General features: G+C 51.3%; 2 protein-coding genes across 2 annotated transcripts in view; one reads left to right on the top strand and one right to left on the bottom strand.

The window, feature by feature from the left end:
• Nucleotides 1-203: 203 nt before the first annotated feature.
• CT47C1 (cancer/testis antigen family 47 member C1) lies at nt 204-5,208 on the top strand. The gene is made up of 3 exons (XM_088028534.1): nt 204-250; nt 3,927-4,266; nt 4,579-5,208. Exons 1-3 carry the CDS (start codon nt 204-206, stop codon nt 5,206-5,208), a joined length of 1,017 nt encoding a protein of 338 aa, XP_087884660.1.
• Nucleotides 5,209-12,298: 7,090 nt separating this feature from the next.
• The window catches only part of KIAA1210 (KIAA1210 ortholog), a 44,036-nt gene continuing 32,706 nt past the window's right edge, over nt 12,299-23,628 (bottom strand). Inside the window, exons 9-12 of the mRNA XM_088028533.1 lie at nt 18,073-22,376; nt 16,887-17,086; nt 15,139-15,241; nt 12,299-13,199 (exon numbers count right to left, since the gene is read on the bottom strand). Of these exons, the coding sequence (XP_087884659.1) occupies nt 13,027-13,199; nt 15,139-15,241; nt 16,887-17,086; nt 18,073-22,376 (4,780 nt within the window). The 3' untranslated portion in view covers nt 12,299-13,026. The remainder of the gene's footprint in view (nt 13,200-15,138; nt 15,242-16,886; nt 17,087-18,072; nt 22,377-23,628) is intronic.

The raw sequence follows: 23,628 nt of genomic DNA, 5'->3' as shown, positions 1-23,628 counted from the left end.
ATCATCTCGTGTTTCAACCCTGCTGATCAGTGAAGGAGGCGACTGGAGAGGATATGACTGAGTAGATACAGTCTTGGCAAATCTATGTGAACGCTGACACTGCGTGCAGCTGGGAGAGCTTGGCTTCCAGAGATCTTAACTCCCTCCCCCACCCCCCAGAAGGGCACAGGAGTGCTGGTGGGGGAGGCTCTAGGATGGGGACCATGGACAGTTCTGCCATCTTTGGGTTGCACGGGTCAAACAAGAACAGGTACACATGACAGTTCCAATGAGACACGGCACTGATACATTGGAAGGTACCCAATAAATGTGGTAGATGTGTAAATGCGTGACCTCATGAATACAGCTGATGGGTTTAGGTAGGAGGTGAAGAGTGTGGGAGGCAGCATGCTAGGGGAGAGCGGAAGGGAATGGTGGCACAAAGAGGGATATGTGCTTATATAGGAAGTAGAAGACTTTCTTAGTAATAATTATTAGTAGTAATAATTAATTAGTAGTAGTAGTTAGGGCCTCAATCTGCTTTCCAGGCCTATCTGCCTCTCTGCCCATGCTGGAGCCATTTAATTCCCTGGACAGGTACACACACACACACACACACACACACACCCCTCTTGTACTATTCATGCTGTTTCCTGTACCTGCAGCGACCTCCCTCCCTAGTCCTCCCTCGCCGTGCTTCATTACTAGGTAAACTAAGGATCCTTCAGAATCCAGGTGAGATGCCTCCTCTTAGCACCTTCTCAGGCACCGATCCCCTCCCCTCCCCCCCGCCACCTAATCTTTCTCTCTCCCGTACTCCCATAGCACTTTGCGTTCCTCCCTGTTTCAGCACTTGCCACCTGTGTTCATCTAGACCATGAACTAGGGCAAGCCCTGAGTCTGAGGCATCCGTGAACGGGGACTCACTAGCATAACTCCAGGCATACAGTAGGTCCTCCAATACATGCTTGGTGAATGATTGAATGACTAGGGCCTGCGGTTTATGTCCTGGAGCTTCTTGAGTCATCAGATGTTTTTAATATGGCTAAGTTGTCCTTTATTTGAGGAGTCAATGCTGAGTTGGTGGTGGGTTTTGTTTTTTGTTTTTTGGGGGGTTTTTTGCATTGTGCTTCTGGGACTCTCTTCATGTATGGGTTTTGTGAAGGGCAGAGTGCATTGGACAGGATTGTTCTTAACACGTCTATAGAACTATTGTGAGGTTTCTCATCTCTGATCATAAGAGGTAGAGAAATTTTCTGATGAGTTGGATGCAGTGAAGCGTTGTGCTCACTCATGAATAAGGTGCTTACCCGATGGCTAAACTTATTGACAATAAAATGACAAAAAGAAAAGGCAAAAATCACTATATAAAGGCCAGCATATCCCTCATGCTTTTCTACCAATAGTGGACATGTATTACTAAGTATTTTGACAGTGGTTTGTCTGAGTTCCTTAAATGTCTTCGGGTTAGCTGTTCCGTGTCCACTGCATGCTGAGTGGCACAGAGAATGGACTCTGATGGTGTTAAGCCATGTAGCAGTTTATTGTTAAATTGGGGTCAGGGGTAAGGGACTTGGAGGTAACCTGGACGCAGAATGGAAGCCCACTTTTCATTGTATGGACTGAAGCACTGTTTTAGCATCAAAGCCTATACTCGCACTACTGTCCCTTGTGTGTGATTTAGCCCCCAGTGACTCAGCTCTGAAATGGCTAGTCACAGTAATCTCCAATCATTTCATAGCCATCGTTTTTTAATGACAACTTCCTAATGAGCTCATCTTTGGGAGGCCCAGTGGCAGAGCTATGGGCTTTTCTCGAGAGATTTGAGAGATGTAGCCAGCCAGAGAGCATTATTTACTTTGGGGGAGCTTTGAGTCTCAAGACCTGGCCAAGACTGTCTGGGGAGTACTTGCACTAACAAACCTTGTCAAAAATGTCATACTTGCCATCCCAGGAATTTAGCAATAACAGCCTCTCAGTCCTGAGCAGAGCAGGACTGAGAGGCTGGAGACTGTTGAGTTTAAAGTGACTGAAGACAATAATAAAAATAAATAAATACAATAAGTAAAGTGACTGAAGAATTAGTATCTATGGACAGTCGGCAGGGAACTACTCTGGGGAGAATATTTTTGAAGAAAAAAACCCTGAGGATACCCCGAAGTGGAATCTGCTATGATGTGTTACAACTGATGGTAAAAATATGTGTGGAGCAGGAAAAGGGTTAGCGAACAAGTATTCAAAAACTTGTGAAAATATAAGGTCTTTAACTCTAATGGTCATTCATGATGTTGTTTATCAGCAGTTACGTTGAAGATGCTTGAATGTCCCGTGCGTTCCTAAATCAATGGGGAACTTCATTCACTCTCGTGAATTTAACCACTGCAGTTCTGGGAACCTCTGTCAGAAATGGAAGCTGGATATCCTGACTTGCACTATCATACAGCAATTCGATGGCTTCACAGTAGTAAATGGATGTGTGAGTGTGTGTGAGTGTGTGTGATTTTTTTTTTGAGCTCGAGGTGGAGACTGAATTATTTTTGATTGAGAAAAATCTCCTGCAACTGTTATTATTGAACACTGGATGTTTTTGGAAATTAGCTTTTGTTGTGGATTTGGTAATATTTCTTAATGAATTCAAACTAAAACTACAAGGCAAGCAGTGCTTATATACAAAACTTATACTGTGGCAAAGTCATTTCAATGACAACTAACATTGTTTGAATCAAAGTAATGTCAGGCTGCTTTATATACTTTCCATGCTGTCAAAAGTTAAAGTAAGCGAGATCTCTATTCTCACACAGATTTGCCATGGATATGTATCCAAGCTCAGACCATAGTTCCAGCAGCTTTTTTCAGACCGCTGTGCAAGTACAAAGGAAATTTTCATATTTCAAAACCACTTAACTGTGCAGTTGAAGAGCTTCCCCAAAAACTTCGAATGGAAGTGATTAATCTGCAATGTAATGACATGATAAAAGCAAATATCAAAAGAAGACTCTAATGGAATTCTATAGATGTCTTCCAAGTGATGAATAGGCTCAATGAAAATCATATGTTTGGGGATTGATATCAGTATTTAGAAGTACTGACCTAATGGGTTGACATCGATATTTGCCAATATCTCTGAAAAGACATTTGCAAAGATGAACTATGGAAAACCTCATTAGAGATCAACGGATGAACATATGCAATCAATTTTGATGAGAGAGAACACTGTGAATCCCAATTAAAATGTTATTCTCCCGAAAGAATCCATTCTTCTCATTAATAGGCCTTTATTATAAAAAAAAACTGTATGCAATTATTATTATATTTTTAGTTTCAACAATCAAATATTTGTGGAAATTTGTTTTCTGGGGCGCCTGGGTGGCTCAGTCGTTAAGCATCTGCCTTCAGCTCAGGTCAGGGTCCCAGGGTCCTGGGATCGAGCCCCGCCTCGGGCTCCCTGCTCAGCGTGAAGCCTGCTTCTCCCTCTCCCGCTCCCCCTGCTTGTGTTCCCTCTCTGGCTGTGTCTCTGTCAAATAAATAAAACGTTTAAAAAATTTTTTGTTTTCTCTCTTTTTATATAAGTACCTACGTGATGGTCTCATCTTTACCTCTGAGCTTCCCCAAACCCAAATGTTCACTCTCTGTTCCCAACATAGGTGGTGGATGTATTGGACCACTATACTTTTTCAGACACTGGTAAAATTAAAGGGACAGGAGTCGTGTGGACCTGAGAGTCGTGGAGGACCCTCAGGCCTCGAAGAACAGGGAGGTAACCACGAGCAACCCTAGAACCTAAGGGCCTTGGTCACTCATTGGAGGCTGAGCATGTCAATCCTTGCTTCTCGACAAATGAGCCTGGAGGTCCAGCAGCGGGCCGCGGCCCATTGTTGAAGCTTCTGTCCCCGCCCCCAGTCACGGTTCTAGGGGGACCTTTGTAGTCCTGTCCACTGTCACCTCAGCGGAGGGCTGGGTGGGCCGCTGGTGACATCCACCCCCTTCCCTTCCCGTCGCGGGCCTCCTCAGGCACCGCCACAGACTGTCCTCCCCTCCGTGGCCGGCTCCTCGGCCGCCCAGTCCACCTCGCGTCGGGCCCCGCTGCCCACGGCCTCCAGTCTGCGGCAGCCCCCTCGGGGGCCACCATCTTTGCCGTTGGCGTCGCCTCGGCCTGGTCGCCGCCCCAGCGAGGTATTGCTCAGTGCCATGTCCGCCTCCGGGGATACAGGCGGGGCCCCAGGTGGCCAGGAGAGCCCCGTGCGCGTGGCGGGGGCGTGGGCCCCGGAGGCCGGAGGCGGCATCGGGGTGGCCGTCGAGTCTGGGCTCCCCCGGATGGAGGTGGTCGAAGTGGCGGGGCCCGTGGGAGGCCTCGGGGAGTTGCTGGTGGCCCTCGAGTCCGGGCCCCCTGGAATAGAGGTGGCCCTCGAGCCTGGGCCCCCCCAAATGGAGGTGGCCGTCGACTCCGGGCCCCCTCGAATGGAGGTGGCCCTCGAGACCGGGAGCCCCGGAACGGAGGCGGCCCTCGAGTCTGGGCCCCCCCAAATGGAGGTGGCCGTCGAGTCTGGGCCCCCTCGAATGGAGGTGGCCCTCGAGTCCGGGCCCCTCCCCCGAATGGAGGTGGCCCTCGAGTCTGGGCTCCCCCGGACTGAGGTGGTCGAAGTGGCGGGGCCCGTGGGAGGCCTCGGGGACGCTGCGCTGGCTCTGGGTCTGGCCCGCGGCCGGGAGGGCGGGAGCGCCGCGGCCGAGGAGGACGACTCGGACTTCGGGCCGGCGGAGGAGGATGGGGCAGAGCAGCCGCAGGAGGGCCTGGACAACCTGGTGGACGCCCACCAGTTCCCCATGGTGGGTTTCCGCTTCATGTTCCTGGAACTGGTGCACTCGCTGCTGCGCCGCGTCTACTACAACGACCACATCCTCGTGCGGCCCCCTGGCGGCCGCCTGACGCTCCGGCCCCGGGCCTGGCCGCCCCGCGGCCCCCGCGGGCACCCCGCGCCCCCCGCCGCCCCGCCGGCGCGGGCAGCACCGGCCATGGCCCGCGAGTCCGAGGGCTCGTCCGAGGAGGAGGCCGCCTGGGAGACGGCGGAGGAGTCCGACCAGGAGCCTGAGGAGGTCCGGGCGACCACCAAGGGTGAGGAGGGCCGGGCACGCCCGGGGGGCGGGGGCTGCGGGCGGCCCGGGCACCGAAGCCGGGGTCGGGCTTCCCCCAAACCCAAGGCCGAGGGCCCAAGCGGGAGCCCCACGCCCTAGGGACCTACGACTTTGAGAAGGAGGCGTGAGACCCCCTGGCAGCCTCGGCTGAGACGGCTGAGCGCCGCGGGACAGCGCGGGAGCCGCAGGCGGCTGTCCGCGCAGGGGGCCGGGGCCTGAAGGACTAGACCGAGCCAACGGCACACCTCGTTTCTGTGCGGGGCTTTTAAAACTGTCAAGAGTCTCCAAAAGTTCGTCCCCGATCATTAGGAACTGACCCGCGAGCGCCTGGTACAAGTGAAATATTCAGGGGTTGAGGAGCTAACGAGCTTCACCATAGAATGTGTCGTTGCGGCACAACATCTTTGCGAGAAATCTCTGACAAAAACTTACGGAAGGCAGCAGACCCTGATGATTCTGATCCCTTCTTCTCAGAAGGGCCCGAAATAGCAGCACAGGGTGGCAGGGTGACTGACTGTTAAGAATGTCACCGTGAGAGTAAGTGATCAAGCGGCAGAACGGTGAGGGCCATGGAGGGGTCGTATCAACCTATGGGAAGCTTCCCACCTCTCCTTTTCCGAGTTCCTTCGATCCTCCTGCTTGTCCTCTGGGTAGAGTACTGGGTGTCACTATTCATCACGCATCGGGATGGTTTTCCCTGTGAATGTCTGCTCCAAAGTCTGTATCATTCTTTACCAAAGGAACAACTAAATATCAGTATGAGAAGTCTGGGGCCCACGACTCTGAAAGGGACGAAGAAAAAGACAAGTTCAACAAAAAACAAGAAGGACCCGACTAAAAAGCATCTGCCCCAACAGAGAACAGGCCCAGAAAATCCAGGTATCGGTACAGCTTTGCACATCACCCCCCGCCCCATTCCTGGCATTTACCTGTTACTGACAGTCTTATTTCTTTTTTTCAATTCTCCCAGTAAATTAAGCGTGTTTAAAATTAGTCTAAAAATTCAGTTTTACCTGCTTAGAACATTAATAGAATACTCACGTACCTAGTAATAGAAAGTACAGTATATTCTGAAATATATTTCATGGTTGCTCATTCGTTCTTGTGAGGTCTTTTGTCCTCTACCTGGAAGACTACTAACAAGTGGTAATTTGTATCAGCAACTGAGACCAATGTTTGTTTAGAGAACGGTTAGCAGAAGCAGCAGTGAAAGTGGCTGGGCTGTGCACTAGTTGGACATTCATTACTTGGCCATGGAAATGTACCCCCTTGTACTTACTAGGAGAGACAATGCCTCTGCGAAGGTGATTACATACAAAGAGCAAAAAGTCAAGAATTTCAAGGAGGACCACACTTAATGATTAATACCTAAGTATTCAGGTGTAGATTTTTGTATTTTATGTGACAGTCCAAGGAAACTTAGTCATAGTATGGTTATGACTTATCACTGAATTGGCAATTAAGTCTTGAGGTGTATCTTGTCTTTGAATGTATTGAAATGATTAACATTTTTTTTTTTTTGCATTTTCACAGCTGTGTATTTCATAATCACAGCCTCATTCTTGTATGGTAGATAGGGAGACCGAGGGTCTGGGAGAGTAAGGGAGTATCATCTGTGGAATGAGCAGAGGATTTTAAGGTGAAGGGATTTCCGTAAATTCCAGAATGGCCTCTCAAGGTGGGGTGGGGGAAGCATTTACGGAGTTAGGCAAGAGGGAGACAAGGTCGGTATGATCACAGAATTGAAGCCATGGGTTGCCCGAGCACCCTATACACAAGGGCACAGGTGACAAGAGGAGAGTGTGCTGTCCTCCACTTGCTGAGATCCAGCACACAAAGGCAGCACATGTACACAGGGCTGTTTTCACAGGTTTAGAAAGTCACTGGTGCTGGTTAATGCTGCCTAACTGCTCATTTTCTCTCATTTCATCCCGCAGTTGGCACATAAGAAAGAAGATGAAGAAAGAAGAAAGAATGTGTTGTTCATTATTTTTAGGTTTTTCATTTTTTAGAAGCCCACGGGAATTTCATTAACACCGATGTCATTCCAAACTGCATCACGCAAAAAGTGATATCCAATGAAATACGACTCTTCTCTTACGTTTGACAGATATATTTGACAGCATTTGTTCTAGTTAAAACTAAGTTTGTTTTAAATTAATACACTGGAATGTAGGCAGATTTTACTTAGTTAAATTATCTTGACTCAAATCTCTCTTTTTCCTCTTTGTTTTGGCCCACCGTACCTTCACTGAAAGGTATCACTTTCCACACCATTTGGTGAGCCTATTTTAAATTAGTTTATTACAGCCCCAAATAAAATAAAATGTCAAGTTTAAAACACTTTTTGTAAGGAGAGAGATGTAAGTCAGGTCTTTAGAGCTACACTGTCCACGACATTAGTAACTACACCCACACGTGGCTATGAAATATGGCTAGTCTAATTTGATATGTGCTGTTAAGTATACAAATGTCACATTAACTCACTGATTATTTCATATGGATTACATGTTGAAACGATAATATATTGAGCTAAAATATACTATTAAAACTAATTTTGCCCATTTCGTTTTACTCTTTTTAAAAGATTTTATTTATTTACTTGACGGGGAGGGGTGAGAAGAAGAGGGAGAGGGACAAGCGGACTCTGTGCTAAGTGCAGAGTCCGATGCGGGGCTCAGTCCCATGACCCTGAGATCATGACCTGAGCCAAAAGCAAGAGTCAGATGCTTAACTGCCTGAGCCACCCAGGCACCCCTCTTTTTACTTTTTAATGTGGCTACTAGAAAACTTAAAATTACACATGTGACTTGCATTATATGTCTATTAGACAGTGCTGCTCTAGAGTATGGTTTTTTTTTAAGATTTTATTTATTTATTTGAGAAAAAGAGAAAGTCGGAGCAGGGGGTGGGGGGGGTGTTTTGGGTTTTTTTTTTTAAAGATTTTATTTATTTATCTGAGAGAGAGAAAAAGCCCGAGCAGGGGGAAGGGCAGAGGGAAGGGCAGAGGGAGAAGCAGGCTCCCCACTAAGCAGGGAGCCAATGCGGGGCTCAATCCCAGCACCCCGAGATCATGACCTGAGCCAAAGGCAGACGCTTAACCTACTGAGCCACCCAGGCGCCCTACAACATGGTTTTGAAGGAAACCTCCTGCATGGCTTAGCTGGCCTGGAGGCCAGATGGTGCTGCTGAGCCTGGGCCCAGACACTGCTTTAGAGCAGTGGTTGGTTCTCGAAGTTTGGTCCCCACAACAGCATCATCAGCATCACTCAGGAATTCTTAGGCTCTATCCAAGACCTACTGAATCAGAAACTCTGAGGATAAGCCCAGCACTCTTGTGTTTGAACAAGCCCTTCAGGGGATGCTGATGCAGCTCAGGTCTCAGAAGCGCTGGTTAAGAGCCACAGGGGAGGGCGCCTGGGTGGCTCAGTTGGTTAGACGACTGCCTTCGGCTCAGGTCATGATCCTGGAGTCCCGGGATCGAGTCCCACATCGGGCTCCCTGCTCAGCGGGGAGTCTGCTTCTCCCTCTGACCCTCTTCCCCCTCGTGCTCTCTATCCCTCATTCTCTCTCTCTCAAATAAATAAATAAAATCTTTAAAAAAAAAAAAAAAGAGCCACAAGGGAAGAAGCTGAGACTCACCTGTGGTAGAAGCAGCCTTCATTCACTGGCTTGGGGGTTGCAGGTAAACTGGACAGGACGGCAAGCGCTGGCCTGGGGAGGAGATCAGAACTCACAGGGGGCTGAGACACAGAGCGGCTCAGAGGGGGTGATGGCAGCAGAAAGCAGCATAAGGGAAAGAGCTGCTTCCAGAAGGATGCAAACACGATACCCTGTGTATGAAGTCTAAAAAACATGCAAAATGATCACCACGTATTGACTGCAGATACAGATGTCTGGGGTAAAAACTTGCGCAGGAGAGATGCATACAAATGCAGCATGTGTGACAGCATGCGCGGGGAAAGGTAAATAACTCCGTCAGGATGGGGGCTACTTCTTGGGGAAACAAAGGGAGGGGAATCCCACCGGGGAGGGCTCCGCAGTGGCTTCAGCTGTATTTGTAATGTTACGTTTCTTAAGCTGGGTGGTGGGTACACAGACTTTGATAGAGTATTCTATCCTGTGGAGATCTGAAATATTTCACGATAATGAAAATAAAAGAAGAAAGGGAGAGAATGTACTAAAGTTCTGGAATCTGTTTCAGGAAAAAGAAAAGATAAGGTCATACTTGACCCGAACAGAGGATCAGAGAAGGGGAAGGGCCCAGGGGTTTGAGACAAGAGGGCGTCATTTCTGCATTTCGTTAAGGTTTCCTGGGTGCCCCCTTGGTGGCATGAGACACCTTCTCTCACGTCCTGTGCTAACACAGCTCCGTTTCTCACACATATAGTCTACCATACGTGTACCCCCTACTCCACCACCACCGATCCCCGGGCTGACCTTGAAGGGTTTTATCTTTCTTTCCCAAAGCCCTAATTAGGTGTAATTCACGTCTGCTAAAATGAAGTACACGTCACACTCCCACAACTCCGTGTTTGGTCACCAACCAGTGTTGACATTTTAAAATGTATTATCACGTAATATTCCTTATGGCTAGAAGCACATGGTGAAATAGAAGGCAGAGGGCTCTTTGTCACTATTATTTAAACTGAAAGAGCAGGCCGAGGTAGTGTGATTTGAGGGCCTTCGAACTGGTTCCGGTTAGTGTTTACGCCGTGGGAGCTGTTGTAGACTTATTGCTTTAAGACCCAAGCCAGAGGGACCGGTGTCCTGAGCTCCTGCTGTCGAGGCCCCACTTTGGTCCTCCTCTGGCCACGCCTCTCCCTACAGGACCGGGAGTCCCGTCCACGGGAACGAGGAGTGTGCCCCTGCTTGCCCACCCTCCAGGTCCCTGGCCCCCTGGAACCGTCCCAAGCCCGTTGCCAGGGCCTGCGTGCTCCTCTTAGAGCTGACCTCGCGAGGGCTGGCACGGCACTGCCGGTGTGCGTGCCCCCGGGCCTCAGGGGGAGGGGGTCGTGTGCCTGAAACAGGGGATGGGGCCTGGTCTAGGAGACAGGTTGGGGGGCAGCTCTTCCTACATCATCGGAGCAGGACTTAGAGGAGTCTGAGAATTCTAAATCCTTTCAGGTCATTATGAAGGTACATGTGTTGTGGAAGGAGATAAATCATTCAATAAAACAGGCTGATTTAAACATTTCAAGTATACAGCTAGATGGTATGTGGATCCCCAACTGAACACTTTTTCTGACCCCTGCAAATGTTACAAATGTTACAGGAAGTCCAGGTTCAATACCTGGTCTATCACCCCTTTCCCCTCTTCGCCCCACGTTACACTTTGTTACCTGTGCATAGTGGGGCCCCTTGCTTCTGAAAGTACTTGTTCTAATAGCCCACTTGCTGGAAGACTTGGATCTAGTCCCTAGCCCAGGCTGGAGTACAACCACCAACCACCTCACCCTCCCTCTACTCACCCCCCAACTGCAGTACCCTCCCCTCCCACTGGCCCCTTCCTTTGCTCTCCAAGTGTTTATACACAACACTTCTCTTTAATACCGCTTCTTCCCCATACAAATACCCACCTGCAGGCCGTCAGCTCGGTCAGGCGCACCTGTGTGTAGGCCCTTTGTCTTCTGCACAATCTCTTTTTTTTTAAATTATCTTTTTTATTATTATGTTCAGTTAGCCAGCATATAGTACATCACTAGTTTTTGATGTAGTGTTCAGTGATTCATTAGTTGCGTATGACACCCAGTGCTCATCACCACACGTGCCCTCCTTAATGCCCATCCCCCGGTCACCCCATCCCTCCACCCCCTCCCCTCTGAAACCGTCAGTTTGGTTCCCCGAGTCCAGAGTCTCTCAGGGTTTGTCTCCCTCACTGATTTCTTCCCCTTCAGTTTTCCCTCCCTTCCCCTGTGGTCCTCTGCACTATTCTTTATGTTCCACGTATGAGTGAAACCATATGATAACTGTCTTTCTCGGCTTGACTTATTTCACTCAGCATAATCCCCCCCAGTTCCAACCATGTCGATGCGAATGGTGGGTATTCATCTCTTAACGTCTTGCTTCTCTGACAACCCTCAGGTCTGAGTTATCAATATCTTATTAGACTTCCCTCCCCATGTGACAAAGACAGACTGCAGAACAAGCTTTATTGAATTTATTTGCGTTGCATACATATAGTAAAAATCGAGAATGCCAAAAGAAGCCGAAAACTTGTCAGAATGCGCATCTAGGCATTAAAAAAACTTAACCTCTTTACTTAAAAACAGAGTTTTGTTAACTGTGGAAAAGAAATTATTAATGGAGAGCTCTCAGAATGAGAAAAAACTAATAGTGGTCCACCCTAAAGAAACGGGGGTAGGGACTAATTACCAGGGTCACCTGGGTCAAGGGCATCTACCTAAATAAACTGTTCACTATGGAAATACAAAGGAATTCAAACTCAATCAGTCAAGAACCTAGCATTATCGGAATGGTAAGGAATACAGTATCAGGAAAAATAGATGTTTTATAAAGAAAATGCAAAATCCAGCGTATGATTGTAGAATGTCACGTTAAACCATCATCATCAAAACCAAGCACCAAGGACTTAAATTAGCTCTGGCACCTCACTGCCTCTATGAATTTTTTTTTGCATGAGGCAGCACCCCACTCAGAATCTAAAGGCACGGTTAGATGTTGAGGTTTACATTTCTGTGTTAACAAAGCCGCTCCGTGGTGACAGAGGCAGACACAGTGAGAGGGATAGTGAGGAAATACTTCTGGGTCTCCTAAGAAAATGAGCTAGGTACTGTCTTGACATCCAAGGGGAGCTCTCCCTTAGTGTTTGGTGTGTTTGGGAGACGGCACAGAAGGAAAGGACTTGGGGGAGTGGCTCACTGGGGACCGGGTGTGCGAGGAGCTATCCAGTCTAGTGACTTTTGAGGTGTGTGCCTTCAGGAATGAGGGCAGGGAGAAGCTGCGCTGATTTGATCGCCTAAGGCTTCCGGTTTGCAGAAAGTTAATTGTTCTATGGCTTTGGGGTTACGGTCTTGCTTTGGGCTAAAATCGTGGGAAACAGAGGCTGCTGAGGGAAAGAGACTAGAAACTGGCCTACAGGGAGGTTTCTGCCTTAAAGCTAGAGCCAGGGAAAAGCGCTCTTCAGGAGCCCAGCGTCTTAAGTGCTTAAAAAACAGGATATATATGGCATTCAGTACATGTCTCGGCAGCTAGAGAGTCACAGTGCCATTGGGACAAGAGGTCAAACACTGATGAACTAACCATCTAGGGGAGCACGATAATCCCCAAGGAATGTTCTGCCTCCTAGGGAGGTGCGCACTGATGCCAGACTGGCAATGTGGGGCATGCGCAAAGAGGGAGCTTTATATGTTGCAGGCATGGGGTGGGGGGCAGGGATACAAGGGCGGTGTCTCAAAGGGCAATGGCTAATTGGGGGACTGGCTGTGTGAAACTTTTCTTGGAGACCCAGAATTTTCACTTCCATCACCTCTTCTCAGGGCCTTTGTGAAACTGGGAGCAGCAACCAAAGAACTGAAGCATTTAACCAGGCTCATGAAACCTGAAAGCCAATCCCTGGGCCAAGTCACCGGGCCATTTCCATCCGAATGAATTTATTTGAACAAGGGAAATGACCACGACCTCTTAGTCAGTTAAGGATTCCCCAGTTCTATAGCAGTGCAAACATTCCACATTGTTTTTAGAGAGGAGATGCTGGGTTTTCAGATGTTGGTAGTGACTGTACTGAAGTTAAGCATTCGTGGCGTTTGTTACATTCAAATAATGATTAGCTTTAATTCCTCTTTTAAGGCACTTTTGCTTAATAAAAAGTGGTTACAGTAAATAAATCACTGCATGGCATTAATGCAGCTATTGGCAATGATCACTTGCCATGCTGATGCCCCACCCAGGAGCTATTTATTGCATGATTTTGGCTATATGGCTCCAAGCTTCGGCTTTCTTCTTGGCCAGAGAGAACCAAACTGGCTCTTCCGGTTCTACTGGCTCACGGAGCACAGCTGGTAGAGTTGAAGACTGCCTGGTTTCTTTGGCCACGGTGGGCACTTGAGCTGTCTTCTGATCTTCAAATCCTACGAGAACCACAGCAAATAACACGCAAGCAGTAAGAAGCCCCAGAGACACTCAGGGATGTTTATGGGATACAGTAAAATTTCTCCTCCTTTCAGGTTTCCTCGGGCTTTCAAAAGTCCCAAGCACGGGCCTGCTACGGGTGGTCTCTCGAAGGGATAAAATCTACAGAGCTATGGCCACGGGGGCCTGGGCATGGGAAGGCCCAAGAGAAGATACCGGCCAAGTTTGGGTGGTTATTATCAGACTGTCTCACACTTTTGACTTGAGACCAGGGAGGAAACCGTACGATATGTTATCTATCCAGTTTCTTTACATTTCAAATCAGGTAATGTTATTTCTGTTTTGCCCATCTGTGTCACGTGAAATGACTAATAAGGATTCAGTAGATCCACCCAGTACAAGTCTGTGCTAAAGAACACTGTACACACTACTCTGACCAAGCAGACAACCTCCTCATCCCTTAGTTCTACTCCTTCCTTCATCCTGCTTTATGGCTGACGGACTTGGTGACTTTGCCTCAACCAGTGTGCGGGGTATGCTTTAGAATCACCTAGGGCTCTCTCTCTCTCTCTTTTTATTTAAGCAATCAGACATTTATTTGGTCAATTAGAATTGCAATTCAGGAGACACAGATTTGGGGTAGAGGCCTGCCTGCTGGTATACAGCTAGAGCTTTTTTCTTTTACTTTTTAAAGATTTGATTTATTTATTTGACAGAAAGAGCACAAGCAGGGGTGCAGGAGGCAGAGGGAGAAGCAGGGAGCCCGAAGTGGGGCTCGATCCCAGGACCCTGGGACCATGACCCGAGCCGAAGGCAGACGCCCAACCAACTGAGCCACCCAACCACCCAGCTAGAACTCTTTTTAAAAATACCAGTGCCCAGGGGCACCTGCGTGGCTCAGTTGGTGAAGCATCTGACTCTTGACTTCAGCTCAGGTCCTGATCTCAGGGTCGTGCGATCGAGCCCCATATCAGGCTCCATGCTCAGAGCCTGCTTAAGATTCTCTCTCCCTCCCTCTGCCCCTCCCCTCCATCTCCAAATAAATAAATCTTTAAATAAAAACACCAATGCCCGCACCATTTCCTGAACTAACAGAATTAGAATCTTTAGCAATGGAGCAGGGCCATCTGTACTTTCGTAAATGTTTCCAAAGCTCGCCAGGTAATTCTAATGTACAGAGCTGAGAACCATCTGACAGGAGTAGAATGCCCGTGAGATTATTAATAGCTATCAGCAGGTCAGGTGCCACGATTTCGTGGCCAGACCATGGCTTCCTAAGTTCCTAGTCTAATTTCTTCATGAAGAGGACAAAGGGAGAGGACAAAGAAGATTCAGTGCAAACCCAACCTCCCCCCCCCACCCGCTCCTGCTGACAAGAAAATCCCTCTGGCACACACCTCTACTGTTGAGACCACATTCTATTCTATCACAGCCCGGTGTTTGCTTGGCTTTCAACACCTCCCCACCTCCCACGCCCTGCTCAGAAGGTGGAGAAGCAAGCCTTTGAAATAGTGAAAAGAAACAATTTGACACCCCTGGGCCTGTACATTGGATTTTTTAAAGTGTCCCTGGGGCTGTAGAAGGTGAGAAAGTACTGCTTTGCTATGAGCTGGAAAGGAGCCCGGTGCTCTCCTCTGGACTCGCAGCCGCGGGGACATTTTAGTGAGTGATCACAACTCTGTACCTATACCAGCTTCCTGGACAAGGTCGAAGACTGGGAGGCCCTTGGAAAGTCACCCACTGGGCTCAGAGTGGTCCTCACAATTGGATTTTCCTGAAACAAGCTAATATCTGTACCTAATGGAAGAGCCATGTGAAGCACCAGGCTGATGTGGGGTGGAGGAGGGGGTGGGGAAAGACATGTGTTGTCTGAGATGGAAATTGCAGAAGTTTCCCAACGTGCTGCCAGGACTTTTTTTGGGGGGGGGCTGTTTTTACCTGCTTTGGTCCACTTAGGTAGCTTCTGTGCCATCTTCTCTGGTTTATTGACATCGGAAGTAAAGGTCTTTCTGGGTTGGTTTTCACTTGCAAGGCCAGCTCCCTTTAATACAAAAATGAAAACAAAAAGCTTGTTAAGTCCTGACGTGGAGAAGAGTGAATTACTTATTCAGAAAACCAAGGGGCAAGCCCTGTCCTGGCTATTAGAGTTCCACATTAGTCAAAAGGAAAGAGAGAGAGAGAGAGAGGGAAGGAAATAGCACTGAGAGGAACTTGGCTCAGAATTTAGGTTCACAAAACCTCAGCTGGTTCAAGTCTACCACCTTTGAGATCTGGAAGAAAAGGCCATCAAATCATACAAATAGTGTAAACAGGTTAACACAATTATTTAACCTGAGAACAACCTTTTCCCTAACACACTACCAACACTTAAAAACAAGCTACCAGAATGTGGGGGTTACGAACAAATCTTATCAAGGAATTGAAGTGAGTTCCACAGGATCTCACTTACCAAAACTGTTGACCTCTGACTTGCACTCCTTCCACCAGAAAGAGACGTAGCTACAGGTCTTTCCAGAATTGTACAGTTTAAGCTTTTCAAATGCACCTCGCCACAACTGGTCTAAATTACTGAGTTTATATACCCTGGTGCATTTTCCCCTGACGAAAGCTTTAACCAAGGTGCACTTTGCCCCTGTATCTCCTGCTCCCATAAAAATACTAATGATGAAAATGAAAAAAATCTTTCGAGTTAAGCAGATCCTAATGTTGATCCCTCGACAGTTACAGTAAGCAGCCAACAATACAGGAACTTAGACATATCTCTTGGTATGTAAATGTGATATGTTTCCTTAGGTCAGTGTTCTGCGGTTTTGACAAGAGGGGCTCTCATTCCAGCACCTCCAAAGACATCGCAAATGGGATGTTGGAAGCAAGACACCATCCCGTCAACCCTGATCCACAGGTGGGACCGTTAGTCTAGTTCATCACGTAACCTTGCTTCTCACCTGTAGGCAGGTGCCACACCAAAGCCAACCAATATGCAAAGCCCCAAATATCAAGCATTACCTTTATAAGGTCAATCGTTATGGATGGTATGAACAGGTGCCCAGAGATGAGATATCAAATGAAAAATAGTATGTATAGTTTGACTCCCCCCCCTTTTTTTTATAAAGATTTTATTTATTTATTTGACAGAGACAGAGAGAGCGAGAGCAGGAACACAAGCAGGGCAGCAGGAGTGGGAGAGGGAGAAGCAGGCTTCCCGCCGAGCAGGGAGCCCGATGTGGGGCTCGATCTCAGGACCTCGGGATCATGACCTGAGCTGAAGGCAGACGCTTAACGACTGAGCCACCCAGGCGCCCTCTAGTTTGATTCCCTTTATATCTTCTTCAATACATACGTATAGTCATAGGCATAAAATGCCTGTAAGGATAGTTACTCAATTCTCATCCCAGTGGTTACCTTTGGGGGTTTTTTCTATAACTTATTCCTCACTGCTCAACCGATATCATGGAATCCTGCTCTAGAATATTCAGGACAGGGTTTGCTTTATGGAACCTTCTCCTACTCATTACTTTCCACAAACCCTTTCAGAGCATAAAGCCGGGCACGTTATTTTCTGAGTACCAGGCACAACTCTTCCCCGGGGAAGAGTCCCCCTGCCTTGATTAGTGCACCCAAAGAGGTGGGGAGCTGCAGGCTTGGCAGAGTTCCCGACGCAAGCTTAGTCAACCAACTCTAGTGACCTTCTGGAGTGTTTTGTGGGCTGCCACAGGTTCTCCCCCATGTCTAGGCTCTTTGGCCTCAGGCTTGGCTCCAGCTTTGTTCTTGGTTTTTGCCTCTTTCTTAGGAATGTAGGCCTGGGAGCTCTTCTGCCTCTGCTTTACCATGGTTATCCAAGCTGGCTCTGAGGCGGCATAATCTGACTGTCGACCAAGAACCTTTCCTGAGAAAGGAAGGAGAGTGGTTAGAACCGAAGTGAGGCAGGCAGGGTCTCGAGCCAGGCCGGGGCCTACCCACACTAATGTACCAGATGGCATCCTTGTTAATTGCCAGATGAAAATGAACAGAGATCCCATCGAAAAGGGCCCCCTTCTTTGGTGCCATCCCCACAACCTAGCAAGGCAGGAGCTCCTTGCGTAGATCCGTGTTTGCGTACTGTCCTCTAACTGGTCCCTCGCCCTCCCTCGTCCATCCCTCTTCGTATCCCCAAATCACGGTAGGACCAGGGTGGCCAGGTGGGCTGGGAAAACTCCCACGAGGCCAGAGGCTCAGGCTACTGATGGCATTCCTCGAAGTCCAAAGAGTATCTTATAGCATTTGACGCTACACATTCCCTCGTGCAAGTGCGTGGTTTCACGGGTGTGGTTCTAGGCATGAAGACCAGGGTTGGTCAGTGTGAAGGTACAAAGGTTTTGAGAGAGATCAGTGCTCGAAAGATCACCTAGCTCTGGATTCTTAGACATTTCAGGCGTGGGAAGCAGCTTTGGAAGTATAAGCATTTACAGCAAATTAAGATTTCAAGCTGCGAGTCTGAATGTAGTGCTCTACTAATGAGCTGGCTTTTAAAAACCACGTGGCGTCGTGGGAGGGGGGGTGGGGAGCATAATACCTGTCCAAGTATTTTGAGAAAGGTATAAAATTCCATCCAAAGGGAAGGTGCACAGAAGGAATAGGCAGATGGTCGTGTGTCCATCACAGAATGTGGATGGATGGATGTCCCTGGGACAGGGAAGACTCAAAATTAACCATCTCCAGATCCACTAAGCCAGAATGGGGCACCATCCTGCTCCTAAAATCCACAAGCTGGCCCCTATCAAAGCAAATACTCAGCAGGCGAGGCTAGAGCAGACTTCCTCCATTCAAGACTTTGATCTCTAGTTCTTCCCTCCACTTGGTACCTCCTTGCTGTCTGGAAAGAGGAAGTCTCACCTGGGACCTTGTAGATGGGTTGCTTCTTGGCCATGCTTTCGGATTTGGGCCTGCTCTGTTGCTTCTCCAGCATGTCAGATGCTGTGGCGGGGTTCTCTGCAGTGCCCAGGAGCCCCTGGGAAACGCTTCTTCCGATTCGCTGTTCTTTACATGTGGAAGATGAAACCGGACCCAAGGAGAGCGAAGAAAGCTTGGTAAGGTCATCTTGTTTCTCACTCTTGTGCTTCTTCAAGGAAGGGACTTTTCTCAGGCGAACTCCAAAAAGGGTTTCAACACCAGACCCACCGGTGGATACGTTTGCATGGCTGTTACTTTGATCGCCGCTCTCGAGACCTTCCCCCTTGGAGTAAGTGCCCCCAGCAGTGGATGCCTGCCTGGTAGGAGCCGTGCTGAGCTTCACGGGTTTGGTAGAGGGAGGCAGGCTATTCTTAAAGAGGTCTTCAGGGCCTTGGCGATGTTTCTTGGTCTTGCTCGGAGAAGCCAGGCCTCTTGGTGGGGCCCAGCTGCCGGGGCGGCTCTCAGACAGGGCGCCCTCAGCGGCAGCCCTCGCGGAACCTGGCCGGACCTGGGGCGGACGTTCGGGCTTGGCCGGTGCCTGGGGAGTGCGTCCAGGCTGCTGAGGCCGGCACTCCTCAGACCTGCTCCAACCTGCAGGGGCACTCACGGGGCCTGGGGAGAAAAGCTGGGGCTGCAATTCGGCCCCCTCCTTGGCCTGGGGAAGGCCTCTGGAAGGCAGCCGCTCTTTGGAGCGCTTCTGTATTTCAGGAGAGCCCTGAGAGAGCAGGGAGGAGACTTGCCGGGACGCGAGCTTCACCGGTGCCGGGGACAGGTGTCCGGGCGGCAGCAGCTCCTTGTAACTGCTCTGCTTGGGCTTCGCGGGGGCACTCTCTGAATGTGGGAGAACCGCTCTGGGGCCTTCAGGGCCCCCCGGGGGCTGTAAAGGGCGTGCTGTAGGCAGCAGCTTCGACGAGATGCCTCCCCTGGTACTGGCATTCCCTGGGCCCGAGGAAGCTGGGTACTGGACTTTAGACCTCAACAGAGCTTTGGAAAGTTGATTCGCAGATGGAGGATGGGCAGGGCCCTCAGAAAAAACTTGTTCTGCCATAAACTTCACAAACGACCGGGAAGGATGCCTGGGCACCGGCGGTTTCTCAGCTGAATCTCCTTCCGCAGCGGTATTCTCTAGACGGAAGGACATCTCCTGAACCTTGGACCTGGATGAGACCTGGGTAGGATACTTGGAAGGCACTGGCTTCCCAGACACGGCCGCCTCGGCACGAGCACTCTCACAACTGGACATTTGCTGCCCTTTGCATCTCCCAGGGGACTGGGAAGGCTGCCTGGAAGGCAGCGGCTCTGCAGAAGCATCTTCCTCGGTGGCAGCCCTTTCTGGAGCTGCGGAGGCCGGAGGCTTGACCACTGCTGCGGTCAGGGCCTGAGAAGACCTTCGGAGAGAGTGCCGCTGCTCCATAGCCATGATCCTCAGGGCCTCGGCGCGCTCTAGAGCCTCGGAGACGGGCTGCTTGACTTTTGTGTTCCCCCGGGACTGGAAAGCGCATCTGGGAGGCTTCCGCGCGGCGCCGGCCGCGGGAGCGCCGGGTGCTGGAGGAGCGTCCCGTTCTGGAGGAGCGCTCGCCGACCGCCAGGAGGCTGCTCGCTCCCCTCCCTGCCTCCTGGGGTTCTGAGAAGGCTTTCTGGGAGGCAGCGGGGGCGGCGGGGGCGGCGGGGGCAGCGGCTCCAGAGAAATGCCCCACTCCAGAGCAGCGCTCTGGGCACTCACGGAGCCCTCGTGCTCGCCTGAGGAGCTCAGCCAGGACTGGTAGACGCTTCTGGGGGACGCCGGGCCCGGCGCCGGGGCGGGGCCGAGGGCGGGACTCAGGGCGGGACCCAGGGCGGGCTCGGCGGTGGCAGCCGAAGCTCCCACTGCGGCCAGCGGGCAGGGCTGCGGCTGGACTTTCGGCCTCACCGAGGGCTGGGCGGGGCCTCTGGGCGGCGGCTCCACGGACGGGCCCTCCCCGACAGCCGTCTCGGATGCTTGCGGGGCCTTGGGATTTGTCAAGGACGCAGCAGAATCTGGGGGGAGCGGCGGCTCCCCTGAAATGGCCTTCTCCGCGGCGGCGCCCTCCGGACCCGAGGACACATTCGGTTCCACTCCGGCCCTCAACGAGGCCTGGGCAAGCACTTTGAGAGGCAGAGGCTCCGCAGAAGCTGCCGGGCTTTCGGGACTGGCAGAGGCCCGTGGCGGGACCAGAGGGCGCGTCGGGGGCTGAGCATCATATCCGGGCAGCGGCGGCGGCTGCCCAGGGGCGTTCTTTTCGACCACAGCGCCTTCGGCACCCAGGCACCCCTGCTGCTCAATGACGGGTCTCACGACCGCCTGGCAGGGACGGTGGGGTGGCGGCAGCTCCGCCGAAATGCTCCCCTCCACAGCCGGGGACTCGGGGTCCTCCCGGGTCGCCTGCTCGGCGATGGGGTCCAGCGGCGGCTGAGAATGCGGTCTCCGGGGCGGCGGGGGCGGCGGGGGCGGCGTCGGCGGCGGCAGGTCCACGGAAGTCACCCCGACGGCGGCAGCCATTTCTGGACCTTTGCAGACGGCAGGCTCAGGCCAAGGCCTGAGCAGGCGCTTAGACGAGATTCTGGGCGGCGGCGGCGGCGGCGGCTCCAGAGCAATGGCCCACTGCACGGCGGCGCCCACGGGGCCCGCGGGCGCCTGCTGCTCAGCCTGAGGGCTCCGCCAGGACTGGACGGGCTGCCAGGCGGGCGCCGGCTCCGCGGGGCTGCTCCGGGGAGGGTCCGCGGGCCTCGCCGACCCTGAGGCCGCTTGCTGCTGAAGGATCGGCCTCGAAAAGGTCAGAGCGAGCCGCCCCACGGACACCCCCCACTCCTCGGGGAGGTGCTTCGCACCCGAGGCGCCGTGCTGGTGGTCTGCGGGCTGCCCCGAGGCCTGGGAAGGGGGCCTGGGAGGCACGTCCTCCTCGGAGCCGCTCCAGGCGCCAGCACTGTTGTGCTTCTTCTCCACGTGACCGTGGGGGTCTGTGCGGCCTTTGTCCTCGGGCCCCTGCAAGGCCTGCGCGGCACAGGTGGGCGTCAGCCGCTCGTCAGAACTGCCCGAGTCCCCAGAACTTTTTGAGTCTGTGGTCTCCTGGTCACCGTCAGGCTTCCCCAAGGACTGGGAGGGGTGTGTGGGAGCCGGCTGCCGCGGCGCCCCGCTCTCCTCCTCCAAAGGACTCGCTGGATCCGCGGACGCCGCTTCCGCCGCCCGCTTCCCGAAGGCCGGGGGAGAGTAGCCCGCAGCCAGCTGCAGCTCAGGGCCGCTCGCTCGCGCGGCCGAGCTTTCCGACTCGGTGAAGACTTGTCGGTCATCGGCAGGCTTCCCCAGGGCCTGGGAAGAAGGCCTGGGAAGCAGCTGCTGCCCCGAACCGCTCTCCTCCTCGGAAGCACCCTCTGGATCCGGGGACGCTTCTTCAGCCGCCCAGGCGAGGCTTCTGGAAGGCAGCCTCTCCGCAGACCTGCCTCCCTCCGCCACAGCACTTGCCGGACCTGAAATGCTCGCGGCGAAGGCCGGGAGGACGTTTCCGGGAGACTTCTCTCTGCAGACAGCGGGGATATCTTGAACTGACGCCATTTTCAAATGGCTCACTTGCACATCAAAGCTGAAAGCTTCTTCCCCTTCAGACTGCATCTGAGAAGGATCCATGAACACTTGACCCTCAATGGCCCCTGAGAAGAGGACATCGTCCGGGGTTGGAGAAAGGCTTTCCGCCGCCGATGAACGAGCAGCTCTGGCTTCTGGCTGCTCGCCTCCGGAGGCCCCATCTTCGTGGCACGGCGACGGGCCACCGACCACGGACTCTGCCGTGTCTTCCGGTACAGCTTGGGACACCGGGCCTTTTCCGGCGTCCAAATCTGCCCCAGCCTTTCTCTTTCCGTTGTCATCTTGATCTGGAAGCAGCTCCTGAGGGGTAGCGCGTTCTGCCTGCGGAGTGGTGGGCGGCTCCCTGACTTGGCGCTCCAGAGACAGGTTCCAGAGAAGACACTCTCCGGCAGGCTTCTCGGCAGGCGGGGACCCAGCCCTCTCAGCTAGGCCAAGCCCTCGAATGGACTGCTTAAGGCTGCTTCCACTGGGCGCACACTCACTCGATCCCGAAGCACTTGATCCTTTTGGGGGGCGACGTCTTCCGTGCGCTCCTGACAATGGGGAGCTCTGACTCCCCGCAGCGTCCGCTCCTGCAGCCTGGTCTGCTGTCTCCTTATAAGAAATTTCAGTTCCCTTGCTCTGCTTCAGGCTTGAGACACCTGTACCCAACAGAAATAAGGAAAAGAAAAAAATATGCATGCTTCGGACTTCCTAAAATAAGAGGATTCTGCCCCCCGGCCCTGTGGGTACCTATTCACCACTGACTTCCTCCGTATAACGAAGCAGCTATTCAGAAGAGAGTTGGCGACTTGGTCACTATTAGCCTCTGCAGTTGGAAATGTTTAAATCCAAGTGAAATCCCAATTTTACGAACCGATTACAAGGTCGGCTCATCGACAGCAAATCGATAGTCTGGTCCACCGTTAGGCGGGAGACATGTTAAAAGGCCGTTTTGGGGGGCGCCTGGGTGGCTCAGTCGTTAAGTGTCTGCCTTCGGCTCAGGTCATGATCCCAGGGTCTTGGGATCGAGCCCCGCATCGGCTCCCTGCTCGGCGGGAAGCCTGCTTCTCCCTCTCCCACTCCCCCTGCTTGTGTTCCCTCTCTCGCTGTGTCTCTGTGTCAAATAAATAAATAAAAAGCTTTAAAAAAAAAGGCCATTTTTTAACCTGTAACAATATCACCCTTTAGGAAACTGACTGGGGCCGGACAGAGGGGAATTTTACTTTCTAATTAATATTTATATTTTTTACTTGATTCTATTTAATTTTCACATCGTGTGCGGGCATTGCTTTACTTTTTAGAAAGGTGTCAACGGGGGGGGAGGTTATCTGGGAGGTAAGATTGTGACCCCCTTTTCTTTTGCTTTTTACTCTCTTGTCTTAAATGAATCTGATGTAATATACAGGCAAAGCAATTCTTGGAAAGCCTTAACAATGACATCAGTCCATACAGCCTTCAGGTCAAATGCAAGGCAGCGGTGACACAGAGTGCCCCTCTCCTCTCTAGTACTTTTGCTGAGGGACTCAGTTTGATCACACCCCCCCTACCCTCCCCACCCCCCCATCCCCGGGAAGGATCGCTGCCTCCTCTGCCTCATCATTCAGTGCATCCCCGACCTCCATCTAGTGGTTTCCTATCCAGCGGTAGGGCACTGGGCGTAGCTGGCTGCACTCCAAACCACTCCCATTTATGGAAAACCCAAGTATCTGCCCCCACGGACACCGGATCTCTTCTATCCTCTGTGTGTAAAAGGGACAACTATTAAAAACAATAAGAGGAAACGTTTAAAAAGAAAGTAAATTTAAATTTCATTTTGTTTTCTTCTGTGTGCGTGTATGTTTCGGGACAGTTTTGTGGTTTTGTGAGTTTCCATGGAAAAATGTGTTTAGGGATATCCTTTTTTTGAACCCACATGTGAA

This window comes from Eumetopias jubatus, unplaced genomic scaffold (assembly GCF_037043125.1).
Source record: "Eumetopias jubatus isolate StellerSeaLion01/CBP00866 unplaced genomic scaffold, mEumJub1_p1.0 scaffold_11, whole genome shotgun sequence".
In the NCBI taxonomy this organism is placed as follows: Eukaryota; Metazoa; Chordata; class Mammalia; order Carnivora; family Otariidae; genus Eumetopias; species Eumetopias jubatus.
Note: the sequence above shows the minus strand (reverse complement) of the source record. Positions and strands in the feature narration are given on the sequence as shown.